Source organism: Cyprinus carpio, chromosome B23, assembly GCF_018340385.1.
Source record: "Cyprinus carpio isolate SPL01 chromosome B23, ASM1834038v1, whole genome shotgun sequence".
NCBI classification, from domain to species: Eukaryota; Metazoa; Chordata; class Actinopteri; order Cypriniformes; family Cyprinidae; genus Cyprinus; species Cyprinus carpio.
The window spans coordinates 25,440,637-25,454,924 of record NC_056619.1 but is presented as its reverse complement, the minus strand read 5'-3'; the positions used below and the strand labels follow the sequence as shown (position 1 = coordinate 25,454,924).

The window sequence follows — 14,288 nt, the reverse complement described above, 5'->3', positions numbered from 1 at the left end:
AGTGCTTGAACCTCGGTAATCGCTGCTTGAAGCTATATTTTATTTGACTTTTGTACGAAACCCAGAAAGATTTCACTTTGAAACATAGGCTATTATGCAGTGTGTGCAGTTTCTAACAAGCTGCAATTGTGTAAACTGTGATAATTAAATGTCTGACACTGCTGTCATCAATGAAGGAACTAAAAATAAAACAAAACAAAACAAAAACTCAAAGGTTTCTTACACTGATACACACTCAGCAGAAATGAATTAGAAATGGTTTCAAATTCACGATTATGGGTGGAGCTACTGTATGACATCACTGCAGGTGAGTCAAAGACTTAAGTGAAAGTGAAACTTAACAGATGATCTGAGTCTTCGTCAAACAACAACACTTCTATTCAGAAACTCGAAAATTAACAATCATATCTGTTGTTCACTTACAGGTAAGTGATGGAAATGTAAAGAGCTTGTTAAGTAGATCAACAGCATGAAGCAGTATCATAGTGTTAGTAAAAGTAGGGTAGAGTGGGACAAAATGTCCCACTCAAGGACAGTGTAATTTTTTATGTAAAAAAAAAAGGTAAATGTGTTCAGAAAAGTTATACATTTAGTGACAATGACATAAATTATAAACCAAGTATGAAAAATGTTATATTTTTCTTAAATAACACGTATTCCCTATCTACAGGCCTTACTGTTCTCATATCATATATAACTGTGATGTTCTAAAAACAACAAGCTTTGAAACACTTTTTTTCTTACTGTTAAAAATTGGATAATTTACTGTGAAATAATTTTTTTCTCTGGTACATCATCAGTGTAAGCTTCATGGTGAAAACTTCTACATCACTCTTGTCAATATAGTCCATAGTTACAATAAACCTGTTTTAAATTTATCTTATGGTTATTGTGGGAAAAACATAGGGGGTGTTTTCCTCCACTCTATCCTGCTTTACAAAATGACACCTGTTGTTTACAGGTGTTTATTTAGTAGGTTATATGTTTGAAATACTACACTTACCCTTTACTATGTTGTCTTTGTATAAAAGTGCCTTTTTATGATATTATTAAAATATTGTTGTAAATTTTTTATTTTTTTTTACCACCAGTAATATTGCAGTGGCACAGAGTCATCAGAAGCAACAGAACAGCAGTTTAAGACCTGGGGCCGGTTGCATAAAAGGTTAAGACTAGTCAGCTAACTAAGTTTGGCCCCCATCACACGAACAAGATTTTTAGGCCGGAAACATGAGGCGCACCGCACTACCTTTTTTTGGTGACTTTTCAAAAAGAGCAGTGTGCTGTGTTATGTTGCTAGGCAACCACCAAATCAGCTGTCCTGTCAGTCTAATCAAAGGATTATAGCGCGAGTGCTCTAAAATCCTTGGTTCCGTTTCAGTCGGTCACTTTCGACATCACGTTGGTGACCGACGAATTGGGATATCGCTTCGATAGTCCAATCTACTTTGAGTGTAAACTAAACGAGCCAATGCACATTGGCATGCAATTATTGCATCCAGCTGCCGCTGATCACAGCGTGAGTATAATAAGGCAGCAGGTGCAATGTATACCAGCTTTATGCTTCAGAGCTGAACGACAATATCGTTCTGCTCTACTAGCAGAACTAGTCGAGAACTACGAGTTCAGCATGATCTCGGAAACTTTGTGTGTTGGTAAGACGGCGCTTCAGCGGTAGTCGTTCCAGAGTCGGGTGGGTTGCTCACTTCAGGCTGCACTACCCCCTGTCATGCTGCAAGCAGCCATCTCCCTTGTGCACCTCAGCACTAAAAGAGCATTTCCTAAAGAGCAATTCTCTCTAAAAGATCTCCACGGGTGTGTCTTTGTAAAGATGACGGATCATCCTTATAAGGATGCCGTTTCACCCATGCATATTTGTGGGTGCGTTCGTCACCTGGCTCCGGGTGATGGTCACGATCGCTGCCTCACATGTCTGGGCATCAAGCACACTGAGATAGCCTTCGTGGATGAGTCATGTTCCCACTGCAGGAAGATGACCATCTCGGAGCTGCGAAACCAGGCTCCGCTACCTCCAGGGGGCCGGTGTCCCGTTGCCACTACCACGATCTGGGGCTCGTTCTGGCGGCCGACAGACGAGAACCACTTCCAGCAGTAACTCGGGCAGATTGAGGGTTACAGTGGTGGCAAACCCCTCAGGAAACCAACCCTCGGGGACCGTCACTCCTCTTGCATCACCGATCCAGTGGAGCGACCCAGGGACCAAATGTCGATCTATGCTATGCTTTTCCGGGATGCAGAGAGGGTAGGGCTCGAGTGGAAACCTCCACCGTGTCCCGAGCCCTCGAGGCTGGATGATTGGTTTCTCTCAGCGCCCCGCCTGAGTGCATGACGAGCTCACCAGGTCGTAGACGGCACCTTTTACTGCCAGAAACTGGCCAGTGGGCTCCTCCTCCCTCACCACCCTCGACGGCGGTGCAGCGAAGGGGTATTCGGCGATCCCCTCAGTGGAGTGGCCGGTAGCGATGCAATTGTGTCATAAAACCGCCGCCTTCTGGCAGGGAGACCCGATGCTTCCTTCCCGGGCCTGTTGGCATTCGTCAGGTCTAACCAGCAGTGCCTATACGGCTTGCAGGGATGCTGCTTCCGCCTTACAAACTATGGAATTACTGCAGGTGCACCAGGCCAAGGCACTGAATTACCCGCAAGAGGGTGGTCACGATCCGGAAGTTCTTTCTTGGGTGTCCACGCTTGTGGTCCAGGAGCACCATCTCTGGCTGTGTCTGGCAGACATGAGGGACGCTGACAAGGTTCAGTTCCTCAATACTCCTGTGTCCCAGATGTCCTTCACCGACCTCGTTGGTGACACAGTCGAGGGCCGGGTGGAGAATCTTTTGTTCAGTTTTTTTCCCGCCGTTGGCCTTACGGCCGACGGTACCCAAATTCTCGATGAAAGAGCAGTTTCCTTTATCTCTGGGTCCCAGGAGGACACGGAGAGTTGCGGATGGTCAAACGCCGGACCTCACTCATCCTCCTCCTTCACCCGGTGGAACCAGGTGAGCCTTGCACCCCACACTCACACCCCTCTCCGGCCTGCTCACAAGACGCCCGAGTTGGGTCCCTGTGTTCCACCTCGCTGCGGGTACGGCTGTGGTTCCGCTGGTCCCATTTGTATGGTTTCGGGGCACCTGGTAGCTCGACCCAGCCTGTCTCGTTGTCTTCTGTGGAACATCAGCCTCGGCGTTGCGATTCAGTTCGCCCGGCGTCCCCCCAAGTTCAGCGGTATCCGCTTCACTACAGTGAAATCGGCGGATGCCCCTGTTCTGCGGGCAGAGATCGCAGTCCTACTTGCGAAGGATGCAATAGAGCCGGTCCCTCCAGCTGATATGAGTTTGGGGTTTTACAGCCCTTACTTCATTGTACCCAAGAAAGGTGGTGGGTTATGGCCAATCTTGGATCTGCGACTTTTGAACCGGGCCATTCATTGGTTACTGTTCAAGATGTTGATTCAGAAATGCATCTTTGGTGTGCATCCATCCCCGAAATTGGTTTGCAGTGATCGACCTGAATGACGCGTACTTTCATGTGTCGATCCTTCCGCACCACAGACCATTTCTGCAGTTTGCGTTCGAAGGATGGGCATATCAGTTCCTGTCTCTCAGTGTCTTCATGAAAGTCACGGAGGCGGCTTTTGTTCCCCTCAGAGAGCAGGGTGTTCGCATCCTCAACTATCTAGATGATTGGCTTATACTAGCACAGTCTCTGGATCAGTTGTGCGAGCACAGGGACCTGGTGTTTCGGCACCTCAGCCTGTTGGGCCTTCGGGTCAACTGGGAAAAGAGCAAACTCTCCCCAATGCAGAGGATCTCTTTTCTCAGTATGGAGTTGGATTCGGTCGAACAGACAGCGTGCCTCACAGAGGAAAATGCATGGTCGGTGCTAGCCTGCTTGAATACATTCAAGGGCAGGACAGTGGTGAAACTTTTTCAGAGGCTCCTGGGGCATATGGCGGCCACAGTGGAACTTACACCGCTCAGACTGTTCCAGGACTGGTTTTATGGCCGAGTCCCGAGGTGGGCGTGGAAGTGTGGCACTCACCAGGTCCAAGTTACACCGGCCTGTCGCCAAACCTTCACCCTGTGGTCAGATCTTGTGTTCCTCCAAGCAGGGGTGCCCCTAGAACAGATCTCCAGGCATGCTGTGGTTTACACGGATGCCTCCACCACCAGCTGGGGGCCACGTACAATGGGCATGCAGTCTCAGGGGTTGAGCTGCATTGGCACATCAATTGCCTAGAGTTGTTAGCAGTGCACCTTGCCTTGAACCATCTCAACAGGTGCTTACGAGGCAAGCACATGCTGATCTGAATGGACACCACAGTGACCGTTGTGTACATCAACCGACAAGGTGGTCTGCACTCCCGTCACATGTCGCAACTCGCCCGCCACCTCCTCCTTTGGAGTCGGAAGGTTTTTGAGGTCACTTCATGCTGTTCACATTCCGGGACTGCTCAATTGTACAGCCGACGAGCTGTCTTGAGCAATGCTCCCAGAAGAATGGCGACTCCATCCCCAGACGGTCCAGTTGATTTGGAGACATTTTGGAGCTGCTCAGGTAGACCTGTTTGCTTCTCCAGAGACCTCTCACTGCCAGTTGTTCTACTCCCTGACCAAGAGAAAACTCGGCACGGATGCACTGGCACACAGCTGGCCACGGGGCCTATGCAAATATGCGTTACCCCAGTGGCACCCGAGTCCAGACTTTTGGAAACTCCATGTCTGGTCCCTGGATTGGACGCGGAGGTTATAGGTGACCTACCCCAGGAGGTAGCGAACACCATCACTTCGGCAAGAGCACTGTCTACGAGACACGCTTATGCCTTGAAGTGGAACCTGTTCATTGTGTGGTGTTCTTTTCGCCGAGAAGACCCCCAGAGATGCCCGATTGCGGTCGTGCTTTCCTTTCTGCAGCAAGGGCTGGAGCGAAGGTTGTCTCCCTCCACCCTCAAAGTCCAGGTTGCTGCTATTGCTGCGTACCATGACCCCGTGAATGGGAAGTCTTTAGGTAAGCATGACCTCATCATCAGGTTCCTTAGAGGGGCCAGGACTCCCAGGTAATCCTGAGGCCCCGGCTATATGCCCAAGGTTCCCACTACACCCTTCAAAGACCAAGTTGTGAACCTGCAAGTCCTGCCCCCAGAGGAGGCAGACCCAGCCCTGGCTTTGCTCTGTCCCGTCCGAGTGTTAAGATGCTACGTAGACCGGACACAAAACTTCAGGAACTCAGACCAGCTCTTTGTCTGTTATGGAGGCCGGCAGAACGGGAATGCCATCTCTAAGCAGAGGATGGCCCACTGGATTGTGGATGCCATCGCCCTGGCTTATCAGGCACAGGGAATGCCCTGCACATTCAGGTTGCGAGCTCACTCAACTAGAAGTGTTGCATCCGCCTGGGCGCTGGCTCGTGGCACCTTACTGACAGATATTTGTTGAGCTGCAGACTGGGCAACCCCCAACACGTTCGCTAGATTCCATAGCCTTCATATAGAGCCAGTATCCCCCTGTGTTCTCACCTCAAACATGTAGTGGCACTGAGAGGCCCCGGTTAGTGTCGGCTTGCTAAAACTGCCCCAGAGTATCCGTACTGTAGACCCGGTTGAGATCCTCCATCACCCTTAGCAGCCAGACGCGGCAGAATGTCCGGCACCAGGCCTTCACGATGAATCTGTGAGAACTGTGGAAGGATGGGTTCCATATTGAGACCTAAGCAGTACTCATACGTGTATAGTTCAATTCAATTCGAGTTTATTTGTATAGCGATTTTTACGATACAAATCATTGCAAAGAAACTTTACAGAAAATTATTGTATTTGTTTCTGAAAACTCCTTCGGGAAGGATGGGGCTTCTGCAGTGTCTCTGTTCCAAGTGGAACGGGTACGTTTTCCCAGTGTTATCCAATCTCACTCAGTGAAGTAGTGCTTTGACAATGGTGAGTGGAACTACTTGTTCCGAGCCCCGGCCTACACCAAATAGGGGCGCAGGCGGCTCTCTGAGGGCACTAGAAGAGGCAGCACCCATGACACTTTGGTAGGGATCCCAATTCGTCGGTCACTGACATGATGTCGAGAGTGACCGACTGAAAGGGAACGTCTCGGTTACGTATGGTAACCCTCGTTCCCTGAAGGAGGGAACGGAGACATCACGTCCCGTCGCCACAGTTGCTGTACCACCGCTGAGCAGCCGGGTCACTGGCTTGGCTCCTCAGCGAAAACCTGGTATGCATTGCACCTGCTGCCTTATTATACTCACGCTGTGATCATTGGCTCGTTTAGTTTACACTCAAAGTAGATTGGTCTATCGAAGCGATATCCCAATTCGTCATTCACCTACGTGATATCTCCATTCCCTCCTTCAGAGAACGAGGGTTACCATACGTAACAGACACGTTTTTGCTGTTAAGTTAACTGTCATATTAGCAGAAACCTTAAGAAATACAGCTCCAGGTAACCCGCTAGACACCAAAAGTTTTTCCTCCATCATTGCAGTGTCCGAACTTTCTAAGCAACAGTAAACTTTAGTCACCACAATGGAAGGCCCGCCTCCCCATTTATTTGACTGGACAATGGAAAAGCACTTTTCTGCTCAGAGTTTGGGTTTTTCCAACTTCAGGCGCTAAAACACGAGGCACCTGGGGCGTATAAACAGTATGCAAAATGCTCACTACCAATAGAAAACAATTTAAAAAAGGCTCCTCTTACTGCTAAAAACGTATTCTGTCTGATCGGGGCCTTAGTCAGCTAATTGTTTTTCTTTAAGACAGGTGATAATTATTTTAAATCACTTACACAAAAATGTAGATGTCACGGTGTGGTATATAATAAACGCACAAAGAAAATGAAGAACGGTAAACTGTCCTTAATAAATCCACATAAAGAAGGCAGGAATCACTCGCAGGAATCTGCGACTAAGCGACTAATACAATTTTGTAATGATTATTTTTTTAAGGAAAAATGACTGAAAGTGTAAATGTCTGAAAGTGTAAATGACTGAAAGTGAAAAATGACTGAAAGTGAAAGTGTTTGTCATGTTCTGACCATAAAGAATAGTTTAAAACCACAATTAACTGTCTAGTTTTTCAACTTTCACATTGGAGCAAAATTCTGCCTTTAAACTTGAAAGAAATAAAAATTTGACATGTATCATGAAAATTATTGATATTAATGAAAGCTATATCGCCCAATCCTACTCAAAAGATACAATTTTGGGCCCTTTTATCTGTAGCTTATAGCCTATACAGCCACTACAAATTCTGAAACCACAGTTAACCCTATTTAAATGGCCATCACATAAAAAGATCTAAATCCGTGGTCTGGGGCCCAGGAAAATAATTAAAGGTTGTCTCTTGAACTGCACCTTCACTTCCCTATTCCTTTTCTTCATTTTCCCCAATATCTCTGTCTCTCCCCCTTTTTTTTCTTGTACCTGTCACTTCTTCACCAGTAGGTCTACTGTTAGGGTTAGAACTGTATCATTCTTGTTGCAAAACAACCACTTCATTGCAATTTGTAATCATAGAATGTTATTTATCATAAAATGACTTAAATACCAGAGATTTAACAAACCTATATTTCATATAAATATATCAAAACACACTTTCTAAAGTGCCTAAAAGTCAAAATCAGTACAGTATCTTTCTCCAAAAATAAAAAAAAAAAACACACTAATACATCACTACTAAATTTTTGTGTTGCTGTCTGCTCAAGCTTCCTCCCTTCCTATACAATAAATCCATGTGAATATCTGTCTGCTAAATTTATTAATGTAACTTTCCAATCAATAGTGATGTCCTTTAGTACAGTATTCTGACTGATGATAATAATGGGGTGCTCCTGATAGCCTAACAGGTGCTAACAGTTTAATACTCAACTAGATTAATAAAGACAAAACTCTTAGCATATTTACAGATGAAACTGGCCTGCACCAGAAGCCCTGAACAGGCATTTTGAGTCCCACGCATTGGTTCTGTTCGGAACTGTCTGACGGAAGCACGGAACACACGTGAGCTGATTCGTATAGCGCAGCGTTGCCAGTCAAGACCAACCAATTTATGATTTATTATCTTATGACAAAATTGGAAATTATCCCTTTGCTACATGGAGAAGGCAAAAATAATAATAATAATAATAATAATAATAATAATAATAACTAAACAATTTTTTTTTAAATCAGGGCAGCAGGCAAAATCAGTCACCAGGCCACCGGGAATTCACAGCATACCCAAAAAGCAAGTCAATGAATAACCATGTCCATTCCTCAGTATTCACAAACTAGTAATCAAGACACTGTCTTAACATAGAGGCTAAGTATATGCAACTGGCCCCAGTAGTTAGGGATGGAGCTTACACTCTGTGAGGTTGACATTTGTCAACTCTGTCCTAACTTCCAGTCATAAACTGCTGTCACATGTTACTCTATGGATGCTTTGACTTTGATATAAAAAGTGCTTCATAGTTTACATTGTTATAAAAGTTTTAGTTAGAATCATTTTTAAAATGCAGTATCCATACCCAAACTAAATGTCTCAATCACATCATTAACATTATCAAAACTGCTCTATTCAGCAATGTAGATGATATATTGTCATTACTTACCCTTTTTCAGCATGGCATCCTCCAGTGGTCCACTAAATGAGGAGCTCCAGTGCTCCATCTGTCTGGATGTGTTCACTGATCCAGTCACCACTCCATGTGGACACAACTTCTGCAGAACCTGCCTGAACAAGCACTGGACAAGAACACAGACCTGCTTCTGTCCATTCTGTAAAGAAACATTCAGGAAAAGACCTGATCTGAAGATTAATACAACACTCAGAGAAGTTGTGCAACACTTTATGGAGAAGCTCTATCTAGGAGAATCTGAGGTGTTGTGTGACATCTGTGTTGAAAGAAAGCAGAAAGCTGTGACGTCCTGCCTGACGTGTCAAAGCTCTTACTGTGAGACTCACCTGGAGCCTCATCACAGAGTCCCACGTCTAAAGAAACACAAACTGATCAACGCTGTGGAAAATCTGGAGGATTATATATGCCGGAAACATGAGAGACCTCTGGAACTGTTCTGCAGAGATGATCAGACGAGTGTGTGTCAGTCCTGCACTGAAGGAGACCACAGGACTCACAACACTGTTCCTATAGAGGAGGAGAGTCAGCAGAAGAAGGTAAGTCACAAACAAAACACTCTAATGATTAGATGAAATGCAGTTTTCTTTTCTCTGTGTTGACGTTGAAGAACATGTCCCTTTTTATGTTACAGTACATTAGGTCAGTCACACTGCACTTTTTGATTAATTGACTTCCATACAAATGCAGGAGAGTGGAAATGCAAGCTCCTGTAAAGTTGTTTCACTGCATTCTAAAATTCAAGTTTGTTGGACTCTGACCTGCAAATTCATATCACATGAAACAGTGTGACCAAAAGAAATTGATATGTCAAGGCACAACCTTGTGCTTGAATTAAAAAGAGCATCAATTTAAAATTGGAAATTTTTCACATTTGGGATTTATTATTATTTGAGATGGACAGGTTACATACAAACTGTAGTCCATTACTGATTATAGATAATTCTAGATTTCTCAAGATAATCTAGGTTACTCATTTTAGATAATGTCTTCTGACTACTTTTTAGATTACTTTTAGATTACTTTTCATCTAACTAAGCTGACATTTACATGGACATTCAATATTGTAAACATAATTCAAAGCTAAATTGTAAGACATCAGGATTTTTAGAGAGTAAAATTTAAAAGAGAAAAGAAGAATTAGGGAGAATCAATAAATTATGATTTATTGCCATTGTGTGAATAATATGTAATCCATTAAAAAGCAATTGTAATCTGATTGTGAGCACTATAAAATGTAATATACTCTAATTACTAGTACTTGATTTTTTTAAATCTGATAATGTAATCCAGATTTCATGTAATAAGTTACTACCCAGCTCTGGTTCCATGTTGAATTTAAGTTTGTAAAAAGGCGCTATAACCATTGCAGCTTCCAAAGAAATTTTACAAGCTCAAAGTCTAGTGTGACCATGGTCCGTGGCTTTACCCTGAAAACTAACAGAAGTTGGAAAGTTCAATTTAAAAAAAAAAAAGTTTTCTCTGTCTGTAGAATCAGCTTCTTCAGACACAGACAGCCACGCAGCAGATGATCCAGAAAAGAATTAAGAAGATTCAAGAGATCCAGCACTCAGTAGAGGAGAGAAAGGTAAAATCAAAATAATGTAAAATTAATAAACCATTCTAATATTTCCAATTGCTTAAAAATTGTTCTTAACTAAATGGATAAAACATTTCAAATGACATGATGTCTACAGATGATCATGTCTTAATATATGTGTAAATACATGATAAATGAATCTGCTAATTGTTATCATTCGTCAGAGAAACACAGAGAAGGAAAAATCAGCCAGTGTTGGGCTCTTCACTGATCTGATCCGCTCCATTGAGAGATGTCAGTCTGAGCTGCTGAAGATGATGGAGGAACAGCAGAAAGCAGCAGAGAAACAGGCTGAAGATCTCATTAAAGAGCTGCAGCAGGAAATCACTGATCTGAAGAAGAGAAACACTGAGCTGGAGCAGATCTCACACACTGATGATCATCTGCACCTCCTACAGGTCTAACATCTGTCTCATCACTGAGAATGCAGAATATTATTAGTCAAATGCTCTGTTGACAAATCTGATGAGCTGCTGTCTTCAGAAACTGTACAAAAGAGAGTGAAACTGTAATAAAGTCAAATTAGAAAAAGGAGTTAACTGTGTTAGAAAGCTCCTGCACATATAAAGTTATCAATAAAAACATTTACACGTGTAATACTCTTCTCTCTCCTGCTGTAGATGTTCTCATCTCTGTGCAGTGGTCCACACACCAAGAACTGGACTGAGATCAGTATTGACTCTGATGTGGATGTGCTATCAATTAACAGAGCTCTGATTCAGCTGGAGAAAACTCTAGATGAAACTCTAGATGAAAAACTCTGTCAAATTGGTATGTGAATATCAAATACAGTAAATAGATTTATTATATTAAGTTCTATCCAAAGTTAAACTCTAGTCATAACCAGTTAAATCTGTTTTACTTGTGAATACCAAAAAGAGACCTGTGATGAACATGTAACTATTAACATATCTGTACAAACTCCACTCACAGGAATTACATCAGAAACACAGAGTAACAAGGAATCTGAAAAAAAACAAAAAAAAGTTTTCCCACCTCACAAGGGCAATTAAAAAAACTTCACAGCTCAAATAACACATATCAACACTGATATTAGGCTATTTAAGTATATTTACTGAAAAGACATTCTGAATTCTGTTTTTGGATGATGTTAGATTTTGCTGTATTTGGCTAAGCAGTTTTTTTGGGTGGCTCACCAATGTACTAGATTTCTCTAATACATAAAATAAGTAGGCTTGAGCAAAGTTCTTGTGGGGAGAAGAATTTATTGAGTCAGTTCTTCAGCAGCGATGTTAGCATGTCTTCCTTAACCCAAGGTACTGTCTGTGAGACCAGACCTTTATACTCAGTAACAAATGTGCTACAAACAATACAATAACACCCCAGGGAGATCCAATGATAGTGTATGCTCATAATGACCTGATAGGACCTCTCCCATGATACACTGATCTAATGCTGACCTAATGGCTAATTACATGGGCCATTTGGGCCACACTTTTGTAAACAGAGTTTCAGCTGATTGCATCTGAGGCACAGTCACAATGTAAATACATCAGCATCAACTGAAGTACACATAATTTTACAATTAGCAACATTTACATGCCACTGATGCTGCCAATGGAGATAAACTCACTATTAACCTCAAATATTCCTATAAATAATTAATTACCTTATATTGTTATCTGTGTCCACAGGGTTGAAATGTCTACAGAAGTTTGTAGGTATATTGTGACATAATTTTCTCTAACACAATTACAATACTTTGTTAATCTGTATTAAATACACATAAAAATGTTTGTTCTGAATTTATTAATAATGTTTGATCTCTTATCTAGTGGATGTGACTCTGGATCCTGATACAGCGAATCCATATCTCATCCTGTCCGATGATAGAAAACAAGTCAGTCGTGGAGACATTGAGCAGGACGTCCCAAAAAACCCAAAGAGATTTAATGACTACTGTGTTCTGGCAAAGCAGGGATTCAGTTCAGGGAGGTTTTACTATGAGGTGCAGGTGAAGGGAAAAACTGAGTGGGATTTAGGAGTGGCCAGAGAATCCATTAACAGGAAGGGGAAGATCACATATACTCCAATGAATGGATTCTGGACTGTGATTCTGAGAAATGAGAATCAGTATAAAGCTTGTGAAAGTCCATCTGTCTCTTTCTCTCTGAAAGTGAAACCTGAGATTGTGGGAGTGTTTGTGGATTATGAGGAGGGTCTGGTTTCTTTTTATGATGTGGGCTCCAGCTCTCATATCTACTCTTTCACTGGTCAGACTTTCACTGAGAAACTCTATCCATACTTTAGCCCATGTGTTAATAATAAAGGTAAAAACTCAAAACCACTGATCATCACACCTGTTAACAAATAAATGTCCCTGAAATATGAAACATGAAATCTGGAAAGATTAACTGTGCCTGTTTTTGTTTGTTTGTTTTTTTTTTTTTACATTTTATGTTTAAAATAAAATATTTGTAAATTATATTGTTACAAGAAAAAATAAATATGTTGTCATAGCTACAGACTGGACCATGAAAACCCGAAATGGGATTTTGATTTCCACAAATGGAAGCTCATTTCTATAAATACTGAAATATTTTGACCTGGTATACAGATTCACGTTTTTTAATTATTTTAATTTTGTCATAATATACAACTAAAAGGGTTAGGTCACCCCATACAGGTAAAACCTTTGTTCATCTTCAGAACACAAATTAAGATACTTTTGATGAAATCTGAGAGCTCTCTGGCCCTCCATTGAATGCAAGGGTACTACCACGATACAGAAACGCAGTAAGGACATCAGTAAAACAGTCCATGTGACATCATCGCTCAACTTCAATTTTGCGAAGCTAGTAGAATACTTTTTGTGTGCAAAGAAAACAAAAATAACAATTTATTCAACAATTCTTCTCCCGAGTTACCATCTTCTGCCATTTTGGAGAGTACCCAAGAGCGTAATCAACTTAATCAGCGTTGTTTATGTTCGGCATGCATTGTGACTAATGTATTAGTAGATTAGTAAATGTTGAAATGACCACACTCTAACAAGGAACAATACTTCTACAGTTTTCATTAATGTTACAAATGGACCCTTATTGTAAAGTATTTCATTTCAATAGTCATGCTTAAAGATGAACATCTTTATATATCTATAAATCTGTGTATCTGTGTGAGCACTCTGTGAGGATCGTGAAGCAATGATCATTGTAGCTAATCACAGTCATATTTGCTGAGTGCATGAACACTATGGCCAATCAGCTGTGTTTAAGAATCTGCTCAACAGCACTTAAATGTTGCCGGGAAATGGACGTTTTTAAAATTGCAGTACCGACTGGTACAGAAGTCGGCCCTTTTAACAACACTAGTCTGTCCGATGTGTTCTAGTGCAACTTTTTGTTTTGCCCCAACACAGGTGATGCAAGGCAATGTGAGGTGACTCCGCAGTCTGCTTTTCTCAGCGTCAGTTTGGTGCATCCATACCCTAACTGCAAGCTTCTGCACATCACCGACAGACAGAGCGAGAATATAAACTTACTGGAAGGTGAAATACAGTGCATAAACACGTAAAAACAGCTGAGAATTAAAATGCGCTTACACTGAAAGTCATACCTGTTCATGATCAGTATGATTTTCTGCATTCCCAATCCCTCCATATGCAACAAAACGCTCTTCGGCACTTGTGACAGTGGTTTCTGGAATGTGATCTCGACTGTCAACTCATCTTCAAGTGATTTTTAACAAATGCATCTACTAATTCAGATTTTTTAGGGTAAAAAAAACAAAAATGGGACTCCACTCCACTCCACTCACTCTCTTGTGGTATAAGGTCATTAGGAATCCGGTCCTTCTTCACGGTGTCTTTCAGCACTCCAGTGTAGTACATGACCATCACCTCATACAGCAGACTGGCTGTGCACTGCTTTGAGCTTTTGTTCTTCAGTTTGGCATCTCCACCGATACAAGGTCCTGCCCCTTCAATGATGATCTCAATGGTGAACAAATACAAAGTCAGCTGTTTTCAGAGCATTTAATTTTCACATTTGCACATGCTTAAAGGAGAACACTGGGCAGGATGTGAAAAAAACATG

The 14,288-nt window shown here is 42.3% G+C and overlaps 2 protein-coding genes across 2 annotated transcripts in view; both read left to right on the top strand.

Moving 5' to 3' along the window:
* LOC109061200 (E3 ubiquitin-protein ligase TRIM39-like) overlaps positions 1 to 14,288 on the top strand; it is a 112,674-nt gene that overhangs the window by 67,293 nt on the left and 31,093 nt on the right. The window lies entirely within an intron of this gene.
* On the top strand, positions 159 to 12,587 carry LOC109064911 (E3 ubiquitin-protein ligase TRIM39-like). The gene is made up of 7 exons (XM_042750990.1): positions 159 to 425; positions 8,620 to 9,172; positions 10,126 to 10,221; positions 10,398 to 10,631; positions 10,854 to 11,004; positions 11,889 to 11,915; positions 12,030 to 12,587. The coding sequence occupies exons 2-7, from the start codon at positions 8,621 to 8,623 to the stop codon at positions 12,566 to 12,568; spliced, it is 1,599 nt and encodes a 532-aa protein (XP_042606924.1). The 5' UTR covers positions 159 to 425; position 8,620; the 3' UTR covers positions 12,569 to 12,587.